The 25718-nt window shown below is 40.7% G+C and overlaps 2 protein-coding genes across 6 annotated transcripts in view; one reads left to right on the forward strand and one right to left on the reverse strand.

The window, feature by feature from the left end:
• Positions 1-5090, reverse strand: part of DARS2 (aspartyl-tRNA synthetase 2, mitochondrial) — a 35300-nt gene extending 30210 nt beyond the window's left edge. Inside the window, exons 1-3 of the mRNA XM_007989452.3 lie at positions 4363-5090; positions 3297-3396; positions 1434-1500 (exon numbers count right to left, since the gene is read on the reverse strand). Of these exons, the coding sequence (XP_007987643.2) occupies positions 1434-1500; positions 3297-3396; positions 4363-4489 (294 nt within the window). The 5' untranslated portion in view covers positions 4490-5090. The remainder of the gene's footprint in view (positions 1-1433; positions 1501-3296; positions 3397-4362) is intronic.
• A 261-nt stretch (positions 5091-5351) lies between these two features.
• Positions 5352-25718, forward strand: part of CENPL (centromere protein L) — a 32536-nt gene continuing 12169 nt past the window's right edge. The window contains exons 1-5 of one of the 5 annotated variants that reach the window (XM_037985933.2): positions 5460-5565; positions 5699-5792; positions 8485-8630; positions 18752-18926; positions 24552-24803. In XM_037985933.2, the coding sequence (XP_037841861.1) occupies positions 18759-18926; positions 24552-24803 (420 nt within the window). In that variant the 5' untranslated portion in view covers positions 5460-5565; positions 5699-5792; positions 8485-8630; positions 18752-18758. Of the gene's footprint in view, positions 5566-5698; positions 5793-8484; positions 8631-18751; positions 18927-24551; positions 24804-25718 lie in introns of all 5 variants that reach the window. The other 4 variants (XM_037985934.2, XM_037985932.2, XM_037985937.2 and 1 more) reach the window with 4 other exon arrangements.

Below are 25718 nucleotides of genomic sequence, written 5' to 3' on the forward strand. Positions count from 1 at the left end.
CTCCTAGGTTCAAGTAATTCTCCTGCCTCAGCCTCCTGAGTAGCTGGGGTTACAGGCGTCCACGACCACACCTGGCTAAATTTTTGTATTTTTAATAGAGACAGGGTTTCACCATGTTGGTCAGGCTGGTCTTGAACTCCTGACTTCGACATCCACCCGCCTCAGCCTCCCAAAAGTGCTGGGATTACAGGTGTGAGCCACCGCGCCTGGCCAATTTTTTGTATTTTTAATAGAGATGAGGTTTTACTCTGTTGCCCAGGCTGGTCTCAACTCCTATACTCAATCTGCTGGCCTCGGCCTCCCAGAGCGCTGAGATTACAGGTGTGAGCCACCACGCCTGGCCTTGAATTTTTTAACTAAAAAAATTGTTTTTTCATAATATCACTCTGTCATATTGTATCTAATTTCAATGGTAATTAAATTAAATACTTTTTGAGCAGTTAGTACCTTCACATGGCTTCAAATTCAAAGGGTACAAAAAGATACAGTGAAAAGTTTCCCCCCATCCTTGTTTTCAAGGCCCTCAGTTCCTTCCCCTAGTAGCACCCAGTGTTACCAGATATTTAGGTATCCTTCCAGAGACATTTCATAACATATATACAAGCAAATGCACACACACACACACACACTGAATATATATTCTGTCTCCTTCCCCTAGTTTTTATACAGAAGACAGCACTAGAGTGCTGGAGTTTCATAGCTGCTCTTCTGTATACTCAAGAATACCAGTTCTTCACTTAACAGTATTCCTTGGATTTTTTTTCGCTATTAGAATAGAACTTCTTCATTCTTTTTTGTATGGCTGAGCAGAGTATCTTATTGTAAGAATATACATTATTTTTTAAGCCAGTCTCTTATTGGAGGACATCCGGGTGGTTCCCAATTTTTTCTATTAAAAAGAATCCTGAAATGAATATCCTTGTACATATGTTATTTTGTATCTGTATAAGTCTAGATATAAGATAATTTACCAGAAGTGAAATTAATGGCTCAAAGGATATATGCATTTATAGTTTTGATATTGCCAAATTGCTCTCCCTTCAGCTAGTGCCAATTTGTATTCCCTCCAGGAATTGAGCACCTGCTTTCCCAAACACAGTGTGTTGTCAATCTAATGTGTTAAAAATGACAATTACATGCAGTTTTAATTCACATTTCTCTACCTATGAGTGAGGCTGGGCATACTTTCATTATGTCTACAAGCCATTTATGTATTTCTTTCCTCTAAAGTTTTTGTTCATATCCTAGGTTCAAAATTCTACTGGGTCACTAGTCTTTTTGCCATGTCTTAACATTGCTTATGATATTTTTCAGTTTTCATTAACAATAAACTTCTGAATTTAAAACCTCTAACATATTCATCTAACTACTTAGCTTACCCTAGCCACAGCATCAAAGAGGCTTTCAGATAATAACAGTAAATTTTCTATTACCTCATCCTGCGGAATGACAACTTGAACAAGCCCATGGAAATCTCTTAGGACCAAGAATGTGTTTTGCCTGATTAATGGGAGGGGGAAAAAAAAGGAACATTTTAAGATAAAATCTCTAAGTCCAAAGTTTAAGCAGACAAAATAAAAAACAAAAATCCATGCAATTTTTCATGTTTCTTTTTTATGATAATTACAATTTTTCATGTTTCTTTTTTATAATTATGTATTTTCTTTACATTCATGCAGTTGTTATCTATGTAGCTCATTGATGAAAAAATATTGTTTTTCATTTCAGTTTCAATTTTTATTGTTTACTTATCTGATATATTAATCTTATACAGATGGCTTATTAATAAAAAATTATTATAGATGAATAATTAAAAAAATTTTTATTGGCTTAAGTCCTTATAAGAAAATTTTATTAAATTTGGAAACTTTGCACATAGTAAAATCCAAAGATAATATTTTAGCATAATGGAAACATCTGATGGATCATTTTTGAAATATGGCAATATAAAGTCTTTTTCTAAAAAAAGATACAATCTAAAATTTTCTGGAAGAGTTCCAACTACTAATTTAATACCTCTCTGAATCATCAAAAGGTCCTAGAAATGCCAATCTCTATTTCTCATAGTGTCCTCAGCACCAGGAACAGGTACAGAAACCCTCTTCAGATTTGGGTTCAGGAAACAAAGTCACTACACTTATGGGAAAACTATCCACCTACTTGGGACAAACTCCTTTTTTTTTTTTTTTTGGAGTCTTGTTCTGTCGCCCAGGCTGGAGTGCAGTGGCACGATCTCAGCTCGCTGCAGCCTCTGCCTCCTGGGTTCGAGCAATTCTCCTGCCTCAGCCTCCTGAGTAGCTAGGATTACAGACGTGCGCCACCCCGCCTGGCTAATTTTTTTGTGTTTTTAGTAGAAATGGGGTTTCATCATGTTGGCCGGGCTGGTCTCGAACTCCTAACCTCCTGATCCGCCCGCCTCAGCCTCCCAAAGTGCTGGGATTACAGGCTTAGGCGCCAGGCTGGGACATATTCTTTAAGAAGGTCATTGGCTGGGCGCGGTGGCTCAAGCCTGTAATCCCAGCACTTTGGGAGGCTGAGACGGGCGGATCACGAGGTCAGGAGATCGAGACCATCCTCGCTAACATGGTGAAACCCCGTCTCTACTAAAAAATACAAAAAACTAGCCGGACGAGGTGGCGGGCGCCTGTAGTCCCAGCTACTCGGGAGGCTAAGGCAGGAGAATGGCGTAAACCCGGGAGGTGGAGCTTGCAGTGAGCTGAGATCTGGCCACTGCACTCCAGCCTGGGCGAGAGAGCTAGACTCCATCTCAAAAAAAAAAAAAAAAAAAAAAAAGAAGGTCATACAACCTATGTATTTTGGATCTCTTCCATGTGAATTAATGTACTATTCAGGAATGTTCTGGAATAGAGAGATGAACAACAACAAAAAATGGGCTCTGATCTTAAAGAATCACTGTTTCTGGGCTTGTTCTCTACCTAAATGGAATAAAACGAGCTTTCTCCCCCATGCTATTGGAGTTTAACAGCTGGTTTATAGGAGGCTGGCCCATTTTTAATTACTGGTCATAGGAACTCTTCAGTCTTAGTAAGCCCAGTGTCATTTCAGTCCATTGGGTGGATCAAGCTTCACTGTTATAACCTTCAACAGATGTTACTGGTACCTACTGAGAATGACACTTGGGCCTTTCAAAACAAAGTTGAAAATTCAGTAAATTCTTAAACCCGCAGGAGTTGCAAAACGTTTTATTCTTCGGACTGGTTGTAAATTAGTAAAGGTTTAGAATTGCCCTGGGAAAACCACCACCATGCATTCTTAGACTGTCTTCCTCAATTTACCTTCGGTACTGAATCCATCCACACAAGGTGACTTCTTGGCCTAAGTGAGATGAACGCAACTCTCCACATGTGTTGGTCCGGACAGCAAAGCTACTGAATTCTTTTTTTTAAAAAAAAAAAAAGAAAAGAAACTTTAAAAGGCAAGATTAAAAATACATCACTTGCAGGTTGCTTAAAAATAAAAATTCTCAAAATACATCTTAGGTATGTCAGGGAAACAGGTCATTCACTATTAAATTTACCTGCAAATGTGTCAAAAGCCAAGTGAATAACCGTAAATTTCTGTCTTGTGTTAGGAAATCAAAATTTTTTTGATCTTCTAGTATTTGCATTTACCTAAAATCCTAATTACCCAATTCTTAATACTGCACATTTCTTCCCCAAATGAAATAGGATTTTAGAAACTGTAGAAATGGATGGTGCAGGAACTATTTAGTTTTAATATGAATCTACTGTTTAACAGCCACTTGTACACTAGAAAACACTATTATATTCTGTGAAAAATGATTTTTTTTTTTTTTTTTTGAGACGGAGTCTCACTTTGTCGCCCAGGCTGGAGTGCAGTGGCGCGATCTCAGTTCACTGCAAGCTCCGCCTCCCGGGTTCACGCCATTCTCCTGCCTCTGCCTCCCCAGTAGCTGGGACTACAGGCGCCCACCACCACGCCCGGCTAATGTTTTTTTTTTTTTTTTGGTATTATTAGTAGAGACGGGTTTCACTGTGTTAGCCAGGATGGTCTCGATCTCCTGACCTCATGATCCGCCCGCCTCGGCCTCCCAAAGTGCTGGGATTACAGGCGTGAGCCACCGCGCCCGGCCGAAAAAGGATTTTTTAAGGTATGAACCAAAAGTAGAGTATTCTATATATTACGTGGTTACCTTTTTGTGGTCTTTCTAAAAACTCAGGGAAAAAATCTGCCTTATAATGAATGAAAAGAGTGAATGATCTGCTTCTACACATAAGGCTATCCAGTTAAGAATGGGGGAAAATATGGAATAAAAGCTCTCTGGTCGTAGATAACAGGTTGAAGTACTGTTCATAGGACAGATCTCTTCGCTATTTTCACCTGGATTTCTCCTCTGTGAACTCTGCACCAGACTTCTGTAGAGAGAACCCCAGATCGGTTGGGTGGTCCTTCGGATGGGTCTGGATAAACCCCTGTACAGCTGACTTAACCAAGAAGGGAAGTACATGTTGGAGCCACACGATGGCGAAAAACAATCACGAATCCCACGCTGCCGGTAGTTAAAAGTCAGCTTTCGAAATACACAGAAATTCCAGGAGTTCCCACTCCCTTCTCGAATATTTAAGTCCTCCGCACAACATTCGAGTACACGTGTCTAGAAACAAGACAAATCTCCAAGGCCTCTGGGTTGCTTGATGGGGTGGAGATAAGGGAAAGACCTTTCCCCGAGTCTTAAAGCATCAGTCTGCACTTCTACTCAACAAGTCTGCAACCCAAAGTGACGAAGAGAGAGCGACTCCACGTAGCTGCGCCAGGCGCGAGCCCCACAACCAGAGGCGGTCACTAGGCATACGCCCTACCCTTCTTTCCACGCTTCCCGAGAGGCTCCCGCGGCCAGAACCGGCAAACAAGGAGTAACAGTCGCGTTTCAAATCTCGCAGACCTGCTGGCCGATCTCGAGTCTTCTGAAAGAGGAAGGCGAGCAAAGCCAAAATCCTCCCAGAGTCCGAACCCAAACACAGATCGCCGTGGGGGTCCAAGCGCCCTTCAACTCCGCCCTCTAGTGCCCAAGATTACGGGGAAGGAATTCAACGAATCAGTGGTGAGGTGCCGCCGCCATGCTTACTACGGGCGGAAATTTGAGAGAAAGCTGGGCACCTGTAGGGAAACGGACGAGCAACCGAGCACGATTGGAAAGGTTGACGATAGCGGTTAAGTGGCTCGGCCTTGCCCTCAGTTAAAATGGCAATTTTAGTTGCTTCACTGATACGGAATCGGCGAGGCGCTAAGGAGGCTTCCTGCGTGGAGCCGCAGAGCGAGTCGGGAAACGATTTTAAACTGAAGAGGCGGCGGAGGACCGAATTGCCTTTTCACAACGGCGTGATTTCAGAGCTGGGCTGGTCTCTGACAGGTTCAGCTGAAGAGGGACGGGTTGGGACGCACTGTCCTTTTGCCCTTCCCCCTTCGCCAGCAGAAGCTGACTCCGCAGGAGCGAGGGTCGCAGAGCTGGGTGAGCGGAAATGTGCCTCCCAGAGTGAAGTCGCAGGGCCCGCCCCGCGTCTGAGGGAGTGGAGGTCTTCCTGGGTGCGTTTGTGTCTCTTGTGAACCCACTTGTGGTGGAGCGAGAGGGAATTTGGGAGGGCCAAGGGTTAGTCTGGCCTCTCTCTTAGCTGTCATTTTGGCGGGTTTTTTTTTTTTTCTTTCTTTCTTTCTTCAGGGGATTTAAGTCTCGACATAGTTTTGGAGCCGGACTTTTGAAGAATGATTGATGAATCCGGAATGGGTGACAGCGTCATCACGGCATTTTATTGGTAAAAATGCTTTGTATTGGTTCCGGACCTGCTTTAACTTTGTATTTGCCCTGCTGTGTGGTCATTATCTTCACAATACTTGTGTGTTGAGGTGTGTTTAAGCACTACGTGCATAATACCCGACTAAGTATTGGCATTAGGGCGGTTGGATTTAGGTATTGGTGGCAATGTAGAAAAGTGATCAAGTCAGCCCCTTCACGAACTAACCACAAGAGAAACAACAAAGCTTTACTTGTGTGCTGTGAACTACAACTACAAGTGGAATTGTCAAGAGAACTAGCCCTGCCAAGCTCTGGAAAACTTCTGAGGAGATGGCACATGCAGAATGGATAAGATTTGCTCAGACAAACGGGAGTAGAGAAGCATTTTTAGTTGTCGATAAGGTGAATAAAAAGGCAGGGAGAATAGTAGAGTGATCATCTGTCTAGAGTAGGGGGTGCGTGTTTGGCTATATGGCTGTGATTTAACCTTTTAAAGAATTGTCTACTGGAACTTTCTTCACTCCCACCTCCCCTCATCTCCCAGTGTTGTATACAAAATCTTAGAGGAAGTGTATGCAGAATGTTGGATTTTGGAAAGGCTACTTAGGGTATGAACTGAAGTAGTAGAAAATGAACCTGGATAGGATCAGATAATAAGATCAAATACAGTAGTGCCTTGAAAACCAGACAGGAATTCTGATTCGACTTCATATAGATGTATGGGAACTGTTATGGGATCTCAAGCAAGGTAATGATAAAAGTGGTGACAATGAAAGACTGATGATGGATTAGGGAAAGGGGCTAAGATTGGGAATAAGATAAGTAGCTATAATTGAGAATGAGAGTGAAGCCCACATCTAAGAGGACAAGTGTATATCTTTTTAAGAAATATGTCAGAGGCCAGGTGTGGTGGCTTATGCCTGTAATCCCAGCACTTTGGGAGGCCAAGGCAGGCGGATCATCTGAGGTCAGGAGTTCAAGACCAGCCTGGCCAACATGGTGAAACCCCATCTCTACCAAAAAATACAAAAATTAGCCAGGCATGGTGGTGCACGCCTGTAGTCCCAGCTACTTGGAGGCTGAGGCAGGAGAATCACTTGAACCTGGGAGGTGGAGGTTGCAGTGAGCCAAGATCGCACCAATGCACTGCAGCCTGGGAGACAGAGTGAGACTCTGTCTTAAAAAAAAAAAATGTCAGAATTTGATGATAAAGTTAACAAAGTAACAAAGTTAACTTTTTAGATGTAAAGGTGATGTTGAAGGAAGAGTAAAAGATGATGAAAGTATTTTTTTAGTGGGGAAAGAAAACAGAAGAATGGAATTATTACTGAGCAAAACAGAGTACAGTAGTTGGCAAAGAAAGATTGAATGAGATGTGAAGTGATGATTAGTTTTGAACTTAATGAGTCTGACAACATGAAAGTTTAACATCTTATAGGAAGTTGGAAATGCAGGACTGGGTTGCAGTTGTAATGGTCTGAAGGTAGAGATTTAGGAGTCATAGAGAATGATTATTTTCCTATGTAGAATGAATGATTTTCAGAGTCTGGGGCCACCTATTATTGGAACATGAGGGAAAAAAAGAATCAGTACAGAAATTGGAACTATAAAAAGTAAGGAGGAGAAAAGCCCCTAAAAAGTGGAGTGTCAGGAAACAAGGTCCCAGAAAGTTTAGAGGAGGAAGGATGAACAAACTTGATGAACAAAGTATTTGGCCATGGTTTTGGCAAAAATAATGATCTTCAAAAGTGCAGTTTCTTTATAGTGATAGGTGGAAAAAAGAGATTACTGAAGATTTCTAGTAAAATATTTATTAGTAACTGGAGGCAATAGGTGTAGACCACATTTCCAGGAGATTGGTCTCAGAAGGAATGAGATGAATCGGATTTAAACACAAATTTTTAATGTTAGAAATACTAGAATATGCTTGGCAATGAAAGAAAAGGATCCTGTATAGGAGTGATTAAAGATAATAGAGAAGTGAAGTACAGCCTGGTGTGGCAGTGCATGCCTGTAGTCCCAGCTACTCAAGAGGCTGAGGTAGGAGGATCGCTTGAGCCCAGGAGGTCGAGGCTGCAGTGGTATTGGGCCACTGCACTCCAGCCTGGACAACAGAGTGAGACCCTGTCTCAAAAAAAAAAAAAAAAGTTGAAGTACACAAAGGAGATGGTGTCCAGGGGAGATACAAGTAAGAGGACCTTTTTGCTTCTGATTGGAAGGAAGAGTATTGGGACAGTAATATATTGATTCAAGGTATAGTTATAACATCTTGATTATTGTGCTGGGCAAAATTACACATTCTTGAGTGTGAGATGAGAAGGTAAAGTAAATATAACTCATTTGCTAATCTTTAATTCATGGATTGGGCTATTTTGTTTTACTTTAACATTAAATACTCAACGGACATATTTTTTCAAAACCATCCCTCTTAGTGCCGATAGTGTTTTTCTCATCTCATTTATTGCTAGACTTTTTAAAGTCAGCTAGACTTTAAAATCTTTTTGGAATTCATAGCATTTCTCTTTTAAGGAGTCAAATTCAGCAGGGCTTATATTGCCTCATAATTGATCCCTGTTTAAAAGGCAACGTGAAAGAAGTAGCTAAGTGCACTCATTGCAGAGTTAGACTGCCTGGATTCAAATCCTAACTCTTCCACTCTAACTGGTTGACTTTGGTAAGTTACTTAACTTGTCTGATTTCCTGTTTGTCAGCTGGGAGCATGATCTACTTCATGGGGTTGTTTGAAGATTAAATGAGAAAATATAAAGGGCTTAGAAGAGTACCTGAAACGTGATGAATGCTCAATAAGTGTTAGCAATTATTGCACCAAGTAACAAATTTGAAGGAAACATTCTGTGTAAGTAGTACTGATTAAAATTCCCTTTGAAAGAGGTAATTCAATGTGCATGTAAAGCTAGGATGCTTTAGAGTAGCTGCTATTTAAATTGTGTGGCGTCTAATGTAGAGTCCTGTATTCACCACAGTGAAGATACAGTTCCATCACCACAAGGAATTCTTGTGTTGCCTTTTTATAGTCACATTTATGTCCCGCCCACCCTCTTCCCTTTCCCTAATCTCTGTCAGCCATTCATCTGTTCTTCATTCCTTTAATTTGTCATTTAAAAAATGTTAAATGTATGAAATTTTATATGTGACCTTTTTGGATTGGCTTTAACATCCAAGTTGTTGCATGTATCAATAATTTGTTTCTTTTCATTGCAGAGTACTATTACATGGTGTGGATGTACCATAGTTTATTTAATCATTCACCCACTGAGTCATTTTCAATTTTTGGCTATTATGAATAAAGCTAATATGAACATTTGTAAAAATAAATAAATAAATTGTGTGGTATATGAACTTGCTCTGGACATCATTTGAGCTTTAAGGACAAATAATGCTACATGTTTAGTTTATGTATTTATTTATTAATTAGAGAGGATCTCACTCTGTTGCCCAGGCTAAAGTGCAGTGGTGCAATCATTGCACATTACAGCCTTAAACTCCTGGACTCAAGCAGTCCTCCTGCCTCAGCCTCTCAAGTGGCTAGGACTACCACCATGCCAGGCTAATTTTTTTCTTTTTTTTTTTTTGAGAGAGGGGGTCTTGCTATGTTGTCCATACTAGGACTACATGTTTAATTTATGGAGTTTTGTGCAAGATATAAATGGTGTCCTAGTCTAACATATTGAAATTGAAGATACAGGTTGAGCATCCCTAATTAGAAAATCTGAAGTCTGAAATGCCCCATAATGTGAATCTTTTTGAGCACTGACATGATGTTGGAAGGAAATGTTCACTGGAGCATTTTGGATTTCAGATTTTTGGATTAAGGATGCTTGACCAGTGTGTTACAAATATTCCCAAATTTGACAAAAGCTGAAATCCAAAAACACTTTTGGTCCTAAGCATTTCGGATAAGGGATGCTCAACCTGTACTATTTTAAATATAACACTATTTAAATATGGACTGAGTGCGGTGGCTAACGCCTGTAATCCCATCACTTTGGGAGGCTGGTGGATCACCTGAGGTCAGGAGTTCAAGACCAGCCTGGCCAACGTGGTGAAACCCTGTCTCTGTCTCTACTAAAAATACAAAAAAAAAAAAAAAAAAAAAAGAGTGAGGCGTGGTGGTGGGCGCCTGTAATCTCAGCTGCTTGGAAAGCTGAGGCAAGAGAATTGCTGGAGCCTGGGAGGCAGAGGTTGCAGTGAGCCGGGATCGTGCAGTTGCACTCCAGCCCAGATAACAGTTAGACTCCATCACAAAAAATAAAATAAAATAATATGAGTAAATATAGTAATATAACTTTTTATTCATAAAAAACTTTTCAAAGGGGTAATTGTGTAGTAGTTGAGACTAATCATAACTTTGTTGTTGTTGTTGTTGCTGAGATGGAGTCTTGCTCTGTCTCACCCAGGCTGGAGTACAGTGGCATGATCTCAGCTCAATGAAGCCTCCACCTCCCAAGTTCAAGAGATTCTCCTGTCTCTGCCTGCTGAGTAGCTGGGACTACAGATGTGTGCCACCATACCCAGCTAATTTTTGTATTTTTAGTAGAGACGGGGTTTCACCATGTTGGCCAGGCTGGTCTCAAACTTCTGACCACAGGTGATCCACTTTTCCTTGGCCTCCCAAAGTGCTGGAATTATAGGCGTGAGCCACTACGCCCGGCCGAGACTAATCATAACTTTGAAATGATAATTCCTTTTAATGAAAATTGTATTTTAATTTTGTGTGTCTTTTTTTTCTTGAGAGGGTCTTGCTCTGTCACCCAGGCTGGAATTCAGTGGCATGATCACATCTCACTGCAGCCTTGACCTCCTGGGCTCATGCAGTCCTACTTCAGCCTCCTGATTAGCTGGGACCACAGGCGTGCACCACCACACCTGGCTAGTTATTTTTTATTTTTTGTAGAGATGGAGTCTCACAGTGTTGCCCAGGCTTGTCTCAGACATCTGGGCTCAAGTGATCCACCTGCTTCAGCCTCCCAAAATGTTGGGATTACAGTCATGAGCTACCATGCCTGGCCCTAATTTGAAAGTTCTATGAAGGCCAGGCGCGGTGGCTCAAGCCTGTAATCCCAGCACTTTGGGAGGCCCAGACAGGTGGATCATGAGGTCAGGAGATCGAGACCATCCTGGCTAACACGGTGAAACCCCGTCTCTACTAAAAAATACAAAAAACTAGCCGGGCGTGGTGGCGGGCGCCTGTAGTCCCAGCTACTCGGGAGGCTGAGGCAGGAGAATGGCGTAAACCTGGGAGACGGAGCTTGCAGTGAGCTGAGATCCGGCCACTGCACTCCAGCCTGGGCGACAGAGCGAGACTCCGTCTCAAAAAAAAAAAAGAAAAAAAAAGACAGTTCTATGAAATACTTCCATTTAATTGAACCAATACTTGTTTAACAATTAAAGGACACTCAGCATTGTATTTGGGTAATTATACATACACTGGGAAATATAAAGCATGGTTTCAGTGACAGTAGCTTAGTATTACTGGGGATACAAGAAATACACACTAAAAAATGGTACAAGGAAGTATATGAACAGGGGCTAAAATGAGTGGTACAGACTGGGTGATTGAGGAAAGTTATGTGTGCTGATATATCTCCAAGGATGTTGTAGAACATTCTTGAGGGATTTTTTCAGACTTAGAGATGAGAGCTCATATAGCACACACACACATGCATACTCTGCTTCCAGGAATGAGCCACTGATAACAGATAAAAGTCTATGTCATAGGTATTTCAGGACCGAAAGGTTAAAAACACCCTATTTTCAAAGGAGATCAAATTTCTAGCATGGTCTTAAAGGAGGTGAGATGGGAAAAGGATGCTTAAGGTAGGGAATATAGCTGAGAAGCAACTACATGAAGATAAGAATATGTTTATGTCCCAGGTTGGAGAGGAGAATTAGGAAGATAAGGAGAAGCTGAATTAGAAAGACCTTAAACCCAGCAGAAGAGTTTAGGATTTGTCTTGTTAGTGTAAAGGTTGTTGCACAGATAAAAATCAAGTCTATTTCTGGAAGAATGGATTACTCTTAGATACGGAGAACTCTTAGTTGTGGCTAAGGAATTAGCTTTGTGAAGGGATGACAGATTCTTTTTTTTTTTTTAACATTTTTTAAAAATTTATTTTTTTGTTATACTTTAAGTTCTAGGGTACATGTGCACAATGTGCAGGTTTGTTACATAGGTATACATGTGCCATGTTGGTTTGCTGCATCCATCAACTTGTCATTTACATCAGGTATATCTCCTAATGCTATCCCTCCCTCAGCCCCTGACCCCCTGACAGGCCCTGGTGTGTGATGTTCCCCGCCCTGTGTCCAAGTGTTTTCATTGATCAGTTCCCACCTGTGAGTGAGAACATGCAGTGTCTGGTTGTCTGTCTTTGTGATAGTTTGCTGAGAATGGTGGTTTCCAGCTTCATCCATGTCCCTGCAAAGTACATGAACTCACCCTTTTTTATGGCTGCATAGCTTTCCGTGGTGTATATATGCCACATTTTCTTAATCCAGTCTATTATTGATGGACATTTGGGTTGGTTCCAAGTCTTTGCTATTGTGAATAGTGCCGCAATAAACATATGTGTGCATGTGTCTTTATAATAACATGATTGATAATCCTTTGGGTATATACCAAGTAACGGGATTGCTAGGTCAAATGGTACTTCTAGTTCTAGATCCTTGAGGAATCGCCACACTGTTTTCCACAAAAGTTGAACTAATTTACACTCCCACCAACAGTGTAAAAGCATTCCTATTTCTCCACATCCTCTCCAGCATCTGTTGTTTCCTGTTGTTTTAATGATCGCCATTCTAACTGGCGTAAGATATTATCTCATTGTGGTTTTAATTTGCATTTCTCTGATGGCCAGTGATGATGAGCATTTTTTCATGTGTCTTTTGGCTTCATAAATGTCTTCTTTTGAGAAGTGTCTGTTCATATCCTTTGCCCACTTTTTGATGGGGTTGTTTGTTTTTTTCTTGTAAATTTGTTTAAGTTCTTTGCAGATTCTGGATATTAGCCCTTTGTCAGATGAGTAGATTGCAAAAATTTTCTCCCATTCTATAGGTTGCCTGTTCACTCTGATGGTAGTTTCTTTTGCCGTGCAGAAGGTCTTTAGTTTTTTTTTTTTTCCAAGACGGAGTCTTGCTCTGTCACCCAGGCTGGAGTGCAGTGGCACAATTTCGGCTCACTGCAACCTCCACCTCCCCGGGTTCAGTGATTCTCTTGCCTCAGCCTCCCAAGTGGCTGGGATTACAGGCACATGTCACCATGCCCGGCTAATTTTTGTATTTTTAGTAGAAACGGGGTTTCACCATATTGGCAAGGTTGGTCTTGAGCTCCTGACCTTGTGATCTGCCTGCCTCGGCCTCCCAGAATGCTGGGATTACAGGCATGAGCCACTGCGCCCAGCCTGGTCTTTAGTTTGATTAGATCCCATTTGTCTATTTTGGCTTTTTTTGCCATTGCTTTTGGTGTTTTAGTCATGAAGTCCTTGCCCATGCCTATGTCCTGATTGGTATTGCCTCGGTTTTCTTCTAGGGTTTTTATGGTTTTAGGTCTAACAATTACATCTTTAATCCATCTTGAATTAATTTTTGTATAAGATATAAGGAAAGATCCAGTTTCAGCTTTCTACATATAGCTAGCCAGTTTTCCCAGCACCATTTATTAAACAGGGAATCTTTTTCCTGTTTCTTGTTTTTGTCAGTTTTGTCAAAGACTGTCAAAACAGCATGGTACTGGTACCGAAACAGATATATAGATGGTTGTAGATGTGTGGTGTTATTTCTGAGGCCTCTGTTCTTTTCCCTTGGTCTATATATCTGTTTTGGTACCAGTACCATGCTGTTTTGGTTACTGTGGCCTTGTAGTATAGTTTGAAGTGAGGTAGCATGATGCCTCCAGCTTTGTTCCTTTTGCTTAGGATTATCTTGGCAATGTGGGCTCTTTTTTTCCATGTGAACTATAAAGTAGTTTTTTCCAATTCTGTGAAGAAAGTCATTGGTAACTTGATGGGGATGGCATTGAATCTATAAATTACCTTGGGCAGTATGGCCGTTTCACAATATTGATTCTTCCTGTCCATGAGCATGGAATGTTCTTCCATTTGTTTGTGTCCTCTTTTGTTTTGTTGAGCAGTGGTTTGTAGTTCTCCTTGAAGAGGTCCTTCACATCCCTTGTAAGTTGGATTCCTCGGTATTTTGTTCTCTTCGTAACAATTGTGAATGGGAGTTCACTCATGATTTTGCTCTGTTTCTCTGTTATTGGTGTATAAGAATGCTTGTGATTTTTGCACATTGATTTTGTATCCTGAGACCTTGCTGAAGTTGCTTATCAGCTCAAGGAGATTTTGGGCTGAGATGATGGGATTTTCTAAATATACAATCATGTCATTTGACTTCTTCTGTTCCTAATTGAATACCCTTTATTTCTCTCTCTTGCCTGATTGCCCTGGCCAGAACTTCCAACATTATGTTGAATAGGAGTGGTGAGAGAGGGCATCCTTGTCTTGTGCCGGTTTTCAAAGGGAATGCTTCCAGTTTTTGCCCATTCTGTATGATATTGGCTGTGGATTTGTCATAAATAGCTCTTATTATTTTGACATACATTCCATCAATATCTAGTTTATTGAGAGTTTTTAGCATGAAAGGCTGTTGAATTTTGTCAAATGCCTTTTTTGCATCTATTGAGATAATCATGTGGTTTTTGTTGTTTCTGTTTATGTGATGAATTACATTTATTGATTTGCATATGTTGAACCAGGCTTGCATCCCAGGGATGAAGCTGACTTGATCATGGTGGATAAGCTTTTTGATGTGCTGCTGGATTCAGTTTGCCAGGATTTTATTGAGGATTTTTGCATTGATGTTCTTCAGGGATATTGGTCTAAAATTCTCTTTTTTTGTTGTGCCTGTGCCAGGTTTTGGTATCAGGATGATGCTGGTGTCATAAAATGAGTTAGGGAGGATTCCCTCTTTTTCTGTTGATTGGAATAGTTTCAGAAGGAATGGTACCAGCTCCGCTTTGTACATCTGGTAGAATTCGGCTGTGAATCCATTTGGTCCTAGACTTTTTTGGTTGGTAGGCTATTAATTATTGCCTCTATTTCACAGCCTGTTATTGGTCTATTCAGAGTTTTGCCTTCTCCCTGGTTTAGTCTTAGGAGGGTGTATGTGTCCAGGAATTTATCCATTTCTTCTAGATTTTCTAGTTTATTTACATAGAAGTATTTATAGTATTCTCTGATGGTAGTTTGTATTTCTGTGGGATTGGTAGTGATATCCCCTTTCTCATTTTTTATTGCATCTTTTTGAGTCTTCTCTCTTTTCTTCTTTATTAGTCTTGCTAGCAGTCTATCAATTTTGTTGATCTTTTCAAAAAACCAGCTCCTGGATTCACTGATTTTTTTGAACGGTGTTTTTGTGTGTCTATCTCCTTCAGTTCTGCTCTGTTCTTAGTTATTTCTTGCCTTGTGCTAGCTTTTGAATGTGTTTGCTCTTGCTTCTCTAGTTCTTTTAATTGTGATGTCAGGGTGTTGATTTTAGATCTTTCCTGCTTTCTCTTGTGGGCATTTAGTGCTATAAATTTCCCTCTACACCCTGCTTTAAATGTGTCCCAGAGATTCTGGTACATTGCATCTTTGTTCTCATTGGTTTCAAAGAACATCTTTATTTCTGCCTTCATTTTGTTATTTAACCAGTAGTCATTCAGGAGCAGGTTGTTCAGTTTCCATGTAGTTGTGTGGTTTTGAATGAGTTTTTTAATCCTGAGTTCTAATTTTGATTGCACTGTGGTCTGAGAGACAGTTTGTTGTGATTTCTGTTCTTTTACATCTGCTGAGGAGTGCTTTACTTCCAATTATGTGGTCAATTTTAGAATAAGTGTGACATGGTGCTGAAAAGAATGTATATTCTGTTGATTTGGGGTGGAGAGTTCTGTAGGTGTCTGTTAGGTCCGCTTGGTGCAGAGCTGAGTTCAAGTCCTGGATATCCTTGTTAACCTTCTGTCTCATTGATCTAATATTGACGTTGGGGTATTAAAGTCTCCCGGTATTATTGTGTGGGATTCTAAGGCTCTTTGTAGGTCTCCAAGGACTTGCTTTATGAATCTGGGTACTCCTGTATTGGGTGCATATATATTTAAGGTTAGTTAGCTCTTCTTGTTAAATTGATCCCTTTACCATTATGTAATGACCTTCCTTGTCTCTTGATCTTTCTTGGTTTAAAGTCTGTTTTATCAGACACTAGGATTGCAACCCCTCCCTTTTTTTTGCTTTCCATTTGCTTGGTGGATCTTCCTCTATCTCTTTATTTTGAGCCTATGTGTGTCTTTGCATTTGAGATGGGTCTCCTGAATACAGCACACTGATGGGTCTTAGCTCTTTATCCAATTTGCCAGGCTGTGTCTTTTAATTGGGGCATTTAGCCCAGTTACATTTCAAGTTAATATTATTATGTGTGAATTTGATGCTGACATTATGATGTTAGCTGGTTATTTTGCCCGTTAGTTGGTGCAGTTTCTTCTTAGCATCGATGGTCTTTACAATTTGGCATGTTTTTGCAGTGGCTGGTACTGATCGTTTCTTTCCATGTTTAGCGCTTCCTTCAGGAGCTCTTGTAAGGCAGGCCTCGTGACAAAATCTCTCAGCATTTGCTTGTCTGTAAAGGATTTTATTTCTGCTTCACTTATGAAGCTTAGTTTGGCTGGATATGAAATTCTGGGTTGAAATTCCTTTCTTTAAGAATGTTGAATATTGGCCCCCACTGTCTTCTGGCTTGTAGAGTTTCTGCCAGGAGATCTGCTGTTAGCCTGATGGGCTTCCCTTTGTGGGTAACCCAACCCTTCTCTCTGGCTGTGTTTAACATTTTTTCCTTCATTTCAACCTTGGTGAATCTGACAATTATGTGTCTTGGGGTTGCTCTTCTCGAAGAGTAGCTTTGTGGTGTTCTGTGTATTTCCTGAATTTGAATGTTGGCCTGCCTTGCTAGGTTGGGGAAGTTTTCCTGGATAATATCGTAGAGAGTGTTTTCCAGTTTGGTTCCATTCTCACCGTCAGTTTCAGGTACACCAATCAAACGTAGATTTGGTCTTTTCACATAGTCCCTTATTTCTTGAAGGCTTTGTTTGTTTCTTTTTACTCTTTTTTCTCTAATTTTGTCTTCTCGCTTTATTTCATTAATTTGATCTTCAGTCACTGATATCCTTTCTTCCACTTGATTGAATTGGCTATTGAAGCTTGTGCATGCATCATGAAGTTCTTATGCCATGGTTTTCAGCTCCATTAGGTCATTTAAGGTCTTCTCTACACTGTTTATTCTAGTTAGCCACTCGTCTAACCTTTTTTCAAGGTTTTTAGCTTCCTTGCGATGGGTTAGAACATGCTCCTTTAGCTCAGAGAAGTTTGTTATTACCAACCTTCTGAAGCCTACTTCTGTCAACTTGTCAAAGCCATTCTCCGTCCAGCTTTGTTCCGTTGCTGGCAAGGGGCTGTGATCCTTTGGAGAAGGGGTGCTCTGGTTTTTAGAATTATCAGCTTTTGTACTCTGGTTTCTCCCCATCTTTGTGGTTTTATCTACCTTTGGTGTTTGATGTTGGTGACCTACAGATGGGGTTTTGGTGTGGATGCCCTTTTTGTTGATGTAGATGCTATTCCTTTATTTTTGTTAGTTTTTCTTTTACCAGTCACGTCCCTCAGCTGCAGTCTGTTTGAGTTTGCTGGAGGTCCACTCCAGACCCTGTTTGCCTGGATATCACCAGTGGAGGCTGCAGAACAGCATTTTGCAGAACAGCAAATATTGTTGCCTGATCCTTCCTCTGGAAGCTTCATCCCAGAGGGACACTTGCCTGTATGAGGTGTCAGTCGGCCCCTACTGGGAGGTGTCTCCCAGTTAGACTACACGGGGGTCAGGGACCCACTTGAGGAGGCAGTCTGTCTGTTCTCAGCGCTCAAACGCCATACTGGGAGAATGCTGTCTTCAGAGCTGTCAGACAGGGACATTTAAGTCTGCAGACGTTTCTGCTGCCTTTTGTTCAGCTATGCCCTGCCCTCAGAGGTGGAGTCTATAGAGGCAGTAGGCCTTGCTGAGCTGTGGTGGGCTCCACCCAGTTTGAATTGCCTGGCCACTTTGTTTAGCTACTCAAGCCTCAGCAATGGTGTATGCACCTCCCTGCTGCCAGGCTGCTGCCTGGCAGGTCAATCTCAGACTGCTGGGCTAGCAGTGAGCAAGGCTCCATGGGCGTGGGACCTGCCGAGCCAGGCACGGGAGAGAATCTCCTAGTCTGCTGGTTGCCAGGACCGTAGGAAAAGCTCAATATTTGGGTGGGAGTGTCCCGGTTTTCCAGGTACAGTCTGTCACGCCTTCCCTTGGCTAGGAAAGGGAAATCCCTGGACCCCTTGCATTTCCTGGGTGAGGCAACGCCCCACCCTGCTTCGGCTCACCCTCCATGGGCTGCACCCACTGTCCAACCAGTCCCAGTGAGATGAATCAGGTACCTCAGTTGGAAATGCTGAAATCACCCATCTTCTGGGTCGATCACGCTGGGAGCTGCAGACCAGAGCTGTTCCTATTCAGCCATCTTGGAACCAGATTCGACAGATTCTTGAAAGAAAAACTCAGTAGAATGTGCTTAATGACTGTATGTTAAAGAATGAAGGTGGGAGACTACATGAATTTAAGTTAACTTAGCAAATTGACAGGAATTTGAAAATGGATCAGTTAGCTTTTTGAAGGAGGAAAAGAAGTTGAATTTAGTTTTGAACATACACTGTGTTTGAGGTATCTGTAAGATATACATAAAAGTGGGCCATAGCCAATAAGGAATATAGGACTTGGTTTAAAACTGGGAATAGGGAGGGGAAAAGAAAGAAAGAGAAAAGATTCCTTTAGAGTGAGGAGAGGAATCAGTGAAACTGAGCATCAGTTAACTTTTTAGTGCTTAGAATTCTGGTTTTATTTCTTCTTATGTAGACAGACCATGGATTCTTATGATGTACCAGAATCAACTCCTAGTGCATCCTCAAGACCTGAAGATTACTTTGTAGGTGCCACTCCTCTGCAAAAACGATTAGAATCAATCAGGAAACACACTTCATTTATCCCGACTCCACCTCGGAGGAAAGTTCCCCAGTGTTCACAGTTGCAGGTATGCTTTTTGTATCCCTTTGTGTTAGTCAATAATCGAGAATATCTGTGAACAAAAGATATTCTCTTTTGTTGGTTATACAGATTTTTGTAACTATAGTATTCTTAGTATCTTCTTAACCTGTCAACTAATAAAATAAATGAGAAACAAAGAAACAATTTCATAATGACCAGTGCTACCTCTTTTATGTCTTTTATTTGTTTTTTATATTTGTATTTATTTATTTATTTAGAGACAGAGTCTCACTGTGTCGCCCAGGCTGGAGTGCAGTGGCGCAGTCTCTGCTCACTGCACGCTCCGCCTCCTGGGTTCATGCCATTCTTCTGCCTCAGCCTCCCCAGGAGCTGGGACTATAGGCACCCGCCACCACGCCTGGCTAATTTTTTGTATTTTTTAGTAGAGACGGGGTTTCACCATGTTAGCCAGGATGGCCTCGATCTCCTGACCTTGTGATCCGCCTGCCTCGGCCTCCCAAAGTGCTGGGATTACAGGCGTGAGCCACCACGCCTGTTTATTTGTTTTTAAAGTAATTTTCAAACATACAACCCATATATATACCAGGAATTTTTATGTATTCTGACCTCCTTTAATCTGAATCATGTCCATGGTATTTTTTTTAACTTTTATTTTAAGTTTAGGGGTATATGTGCAGGATGCGCAGGTTTGTTACATAGGTAAACGTGCGTCATGGGGGTTGGTTATACAGATTATTTAATCACCCAGGTGTTAAGCCTAATACCCATTAGTTATTTTTCCTGCTTCTCTGCCTCCTCCCACCTTCCACTCGCTGATAGGCCTCAGTGTGTGTTGTTCCCCTCTATGTGTCCATGTGTTCTCATTGTTTAGCTCCCACTTATAAGTGAGAACATGTGGTATTTGGTTTTCTGTTCCTTTGCTAGTTGGCTAAGGATAATGGCCTCCAGCTCCATCCATGTCCCTGCAAAGGATATGATCTCGTTCATTTTTATGGCTGCATAGTGTTCCATGGTGTGTATGTACCACATTTTCTTTATCCAGTCTGTCATTGATGGGCATTTAGGTTGATTCCATGTCTTTGCTATTGTGAATAGTGCTGCAGTGAGTATAGCATGCGTGTGTCTTTATGGTAGACTGATTTATATTCCTTTGGGTATGTACCCCAGTAAGGGGATTGGTGGGTCAAATAATATTTCTGTCTCTAGGTCTTTGAGGAATTGCCACACAGTCTTCCACAGTGGTTGAACTAATTCACACTCCCACCAACAATGTATAAGCATTCCTTTTTCTCCACAACCTCACCAGCATCTGTTATTTTTTGACTTTTTATTTTTCTCCACAACCTTGCCAGCATCTGTTGTTTTTTGACCTTTTAATAATAGCCATTCTGACTGATATGAAATATCTCATTGTGGTTTTGATTTGCATTTCTCTAATGATCAGTGATGTTGAGCTTTCCTTCATATGATTGTTGGCCTCACGTATGTCTTCTTTTGAGAAGTATCTGCTTATGTCCTTTGCTGACTTTTTAATGGGGTTGTTTTTTCCTTTTTTTTTTTTTTTTTGAGAGAGAGTCTCGCTCTGTCACCAAGGCTGGAGTGCAGTGGCATGATCCTGGCTGACTCCGCCTCCCAGATTGAAGCGATTCTTCTGCCTCAGCCTCCCGAGTAACTGGGATTACAGACATCCACCACCGTGCTCGGCTAATTTTTTTGTATTTTTAGTAGAGACGGGGGTTCACCATGTTGTCCAGGATGGTCTGGAACTCTTGACCTCAGGTGATCCACCCTCCCCGACCTCTCAAAGTGCTGGGAGTCTTGCTCTGTCAGCCAGGCTGGAGTGCAATGGTATGATCTTGGCTCACTGCAACCTCCGCCTCCTGGGTTCAAGCGATTCTCCTGCCTCAGCCTCCCAAGTAGCTGGCATTACAGGTGCCCGCCACCACACCCAGCTACTTTTTTTGTATTGTTAGTAGAGACAGGGTTCACCATTTTGGCCAGGATGGTCTTGAACTCCTAACCTTGTGATCTGCCCGCCTCGGCCTCCCAAAGTGCTGGGATTACAGGCATGAGCCGCCACGCCTGGCCTGGCCCATTTTTTTCTTGTAAATTTGTTTAAGTTCCTTATTGGTGCTGGATAGTAGACCTTTGTCAGATGCATGGTTTGCAAAATTTTTCTGTGGGTTTTCTGTTTACTCTGTTGATAGAGCTATGCAGAAGCCCTTTAGTTTAGTTAGATCCCATTTGTCAATTTTTGCTTTCATTGCTATTGCTTTTGGCGTCATTGTCATGAAATCTTTGCCTGTACCTGTGTCCTGAATGGTATTGCCTAGGTTGTCTTTCAGGGTTTTTATAGTTTTGCGTTTTACGTTTAAGTCTTTAATCCACATTGAGTTAATTTTTGTATATGGTATAAGGAAGGGGTCCAGTTTCAGTTTTCTGCATATGGCTAGCCAGTTATCCCAGTACCATTTATTGAATAGGGAGTCCTTTCCCCATTGCTTTTTTTGTCAGGTTTTTCCATAGTATTTATTTGTCTTTAATGACATTGACATTTTAAAAGAATACAGTACAGCCTTCTTTTCCTCTTTAAAGTAGAATATTCCTCATTTTGCATCTGTCTGGCGTTTTCTCATGATTAGATTGAAATTAGTATTTTTGGCTAGAATATTGCATAGGTGCTGTTGTGTCCTTGTGAATCACATCTTGAGGCACACAGGCGACATTAATTTTGATCATCCTGTCAAGGAGTTCTCCAATTTCTTTACTTTGTTTATGTACTGTTTTTTCCCTCTCTGCAACTAGTAAGCAGTTTGTGGAAAGACAACTTCAAGGCAGATATTCTGTTAATTGTCAAAATTTCTTCTTAGACTTGGTTTACACTGGTAATTTTTTCCTGTTTCCATCTTTATGGTTTTTCCTGTTCCCATCTTAATGGTTTTTTTTCTGTTCCCATCTTTTCATTTTTTCCTGTTCCCATCTTTTTTTTTTTTTTTTTTTTAAGACAGAGTCTCGCTCTGTCGCCCAGGCTGGAGTGCAGTGGCCCGATCTCAGCTCACTGCAAGCTCCGCCTCCTGGGTTCACGCCATTCTCCTGCCTCAGCCTCCCGAGTAGCTGGGACTACAGGCGCCCGCCACCTCGCCCGGCTAGTTTTTTGTATTTTTTAGTAGAGACGGGGTTTCACCGTGTTAGCCAGGATGGTCTCGATCTCCTGACCTCGTGATCCGCCCGTCTCGGCCTCCCAAAGTGCTGGGATTACAGGCTTGAGCCACCGCGCCCGGCCTTCCTGTTCCCATCTTAATGGTTTTCCAACTCCAGCACTCCCTTCGTGTTTACCAACCAGCCTTTGATATTCTATTGTAACCCTTCTCTTTTTTTCTTCATTTATTTATCTATTTATTATTGGTATAGGCTCATAAATTCCTTTTTTTTAAGGATTTTTAATTTATTACTAAATTATTTTGGTATTTAAATTGTCCCAGATTTGTCTGGTGGCAACGTGCTCTGTTTTGATCATTTACAAACAACCCTGAAGGTATATAGCATTAATAATTTCTAATTTTACTGAAGCAGGAAATAAAATCCTATTCAATAAAAGTTTGGTGTGTGGTTTTGAATCACTTAGCTAGGGGCCTGGCTGATCAGTCACTCTCATTGTAGCTTTTTCTCTGGTCAGTAGTCTCATATCCCAAGATATGGTTATATACGTAGTACCAGGGATATGAAACAAGTTTTATTTCTTTGTGACAATTTTCTTTTTTAAAAAATTTCTTCTTAGAGACAGAGTCTTGCTTAGTACAGGTCCTCACTCTGTCACCAAGGCTGGAGTGCAGTGGCACAATCATAGCTCACAGCAGCTTCTAACTCCTGGACTTAAGTGATCCTCCAAAGTATAGCTGGGAATAACAGGCACGCGCCACCATGCCTGGCTAAGTTTTTAAAGGTTTTTTTTTTTTTTTAAATAGAGATGAGGGTCTCACTATGTTGACCAGGCTATTCTTGAACTCCCGGGCTCAAGCAATCCTCCTGCCTCTGCCTCCCAAAGTGGTGGGATTACAGGTGTGAGCCATCATGCCTGGCTTTCTTTGTGACAGTTTTCTTAAAGAAAAATTTCAATTGCTGGTAATGAAAGTGTTGATTCTTAACCAGAAAACATAAATTTTATATAAATTGAATATTGGAATGTTACTTCATTGCTTCCTCATCTCTATTTATTTTAGTCATAATAATAAAACAACTTATAACATTTCAATGAATGCTTTAGTCAGAACAAACGTTTTTGTCAAGTAGACAAGTGTAGTGAAAGTTCTAAAAGGTTGTTGGAGCTGTGAGACTATGTCGGGAAGTATGGACTCTATAAAAAATTCGGTTTGGAAGGAAACTAGGAGCCTATATGGCGGCATATATGAAGGCCCTGAATAATGCCATGGGGCCAATACAAATGAAGTGTTTTTGTTTTTAATGGTACCTGTGGTTCTAATAGAGCATAGCAAAAAATATTCCCAAATATCTTTTTTTTTTTTTTTTTTTTTTTCAGGCTAGTCTAGCACAGTAGTGAGAAGGGGGAAGTGGGGAAGAGTAGAACAAGGAGTTGGAAACAAGGAGTTTGATCTATAACTAATTGTGTACAATCAACTGAGATAACTCATTACCTTTGGACAAGCCTCCAAGTATCTTTTTATTTAATCTGTTGAATTGGGCATGGTGTCATAGAGTAGATTTGCTGCCAAACAATTTTTTTTTTTTTTTTTAAAGACACAGTCTCGCTCTGCCATCCAGGCTGGAGTGCAGTGGCATGATCTCAGCTCACTGCAACCTTTGCCCTCCAGATTCAAGGAATTCTCCTACCTCAACCTCCTGAGTAGCTGGGATCACAGGTCCACACCACCATGCCCGGCTTATTTATTTTTGTATTTTTAGTAGAGACGGTGTTCTACCGTGTTGGCTAGGCTGGTCTCGAACTCCTGACCTTGTGATCCACCTGCCTCAGCCTCCCAAAGTGCTGGGATTACAGGCATGAGCCACCACGCCTGGCCCAAACAATTTTTTTAAATTAGGGCTAATCAAATTAGATACTTTAGGGATGGTTACTATTTTTGAAATCTATAATTTGAAGTTTCTAAAAGTGAAACATAAATTTTATGTTAAATATTTATTGGACACTTGTTCTAGATAGCTTTGTTCTAGAGAGAACTAAATAGACAAAATCACTGCTGTCATCAAGCTTATACACAAGTAGACAGATAATAAAAATACAAAAAAACTGCAGACAAGAATATAATGTTGAGTAGTAATAAGTGCTGTGAAGAAAAATCTGGGTGAGGTGATACAAACTTGGAGTGCGTGCAGGTGCTACTTTAGATCGAGTGGCCTCTTGGATTACATCTGGGTAGAGAACTGAATGAAGTGAAGGAACTTGCCGTGTGAACACTTGGGAGAAGAGCATTCTAAAGAGAAGTTACAGAAAGGTAAAAGTCTGTTTAAGGATCTGCAAAAATGAGTCCTGCAAACTCATTTGGTTGGAGTGCAAAAATCAGGTACCCTATAATATATTTGTATTAGATGTTTTAAATGCTGTGATTAAATTCTTATTAATGTTTCCTCATTCTTAAACTTCTTTTGTCTTGATTTTTTTTTTTTTTTTTTGTAGGAAGATGTTGACCCTCAAAAGGTTGCATTCCTTCTGCATAAACAGTGGACTTTATATAGTTTAACTCCCTTATATAAATTCTCCTATAGTAATCTCAAAGAATATTCTAGACTTCTGAATGCTTTTATTGTTGCTGAAAAGCAAAAAGGACTTGCTGTGGAAGTGGGAGAAGACTTCAACATCAAAGTGATTTTTTCTACTCTCCTAGGAATGAAAGGAACACAAAGGGATCCAGAAGCATTTCTTGTCCAGGTATAGTACATAAACAATACTTGCTTCCTAGGGGAAAAGAATCTGCATTTTCTTTGTTTGGAAATTGTTGTGATATTTTCTTAACTGTTTTAAAAATTTCTAAGTTTGTGATTTATAATGTATTTTATGTCTTGTTTGACTGAACTATAATAATTAGATGTAATCAACTTAAAAATTTTTTTCCTGCATATGTAGATAGTTTGTGTACAAAATCATATTTATTTTTGAAAACTGAGGAAATACATGAAAGTACAAAAAAAGTTAAAAATTATAGTTTTAACATTTTGGTATATATGTTTGGTTATCTATATCTATATAGTCTTGAAATTGGGATCATATTGCCCATACTTGTACATTATATTTTTACTAATATTGTAGACAATTACTCATGTCATTAGGAATTCTATATTTTTGTGAGTTTTTCTGGGATTAAATTTCTATAAGTAGAATTTTAGTATACAAATATATATCATTAAATATTGTGATATTTCATGCCAGCTTACTTTCAGAAATGTAACATTTTAAAGCCGGGCAACATGACAAGATGCCATCTCTACAAAAAATAAATAAATAAATAAATCTGGTTTCTTAATCAATCAAGATAGTTCTATTGGTCTTATATACTACTTACAGGAAGGAATATAAAATGTTGCATTTCTTTTTTTTTTTTTTTTTTTTTTGAGATAGGGTCTCATTTTGTCACCCAGGCTGGAGTGCAGTGGCACGATCTTGGCTTACTGCAACCTCTGCCTCCTGGGCTCAAGTGATCCTTCCACCTTAGCCTTCCAAGTAGCTGGGACTACAGGTGCATGCCACCACACTCGGGTAAATTTTGTATTTTTTGTAGACAGGGTCTTGCCATGTTGCCCAGGTTGGTCTCGAACTCCTGGGCTCAAGTGATCCACCCACCTTGGC

The sequence above is a fragment of the Chlorocebus sabaeus genome, chromosome 25 (genome assembly GCF_047675955.1).
Source record: "Chlorocebus sabaeus isolate Y175 chromosome 25, mChlSab1.0.hap1, whole genome shotgun sequence".
Taxonomy (NCBI): domain Eukaryota; kingdom Metazoa; phylum Chordata; class Mammalia; order Primates; family Cercopithecidae; genus Chlorocebus; species Chlorocebus sabaeus.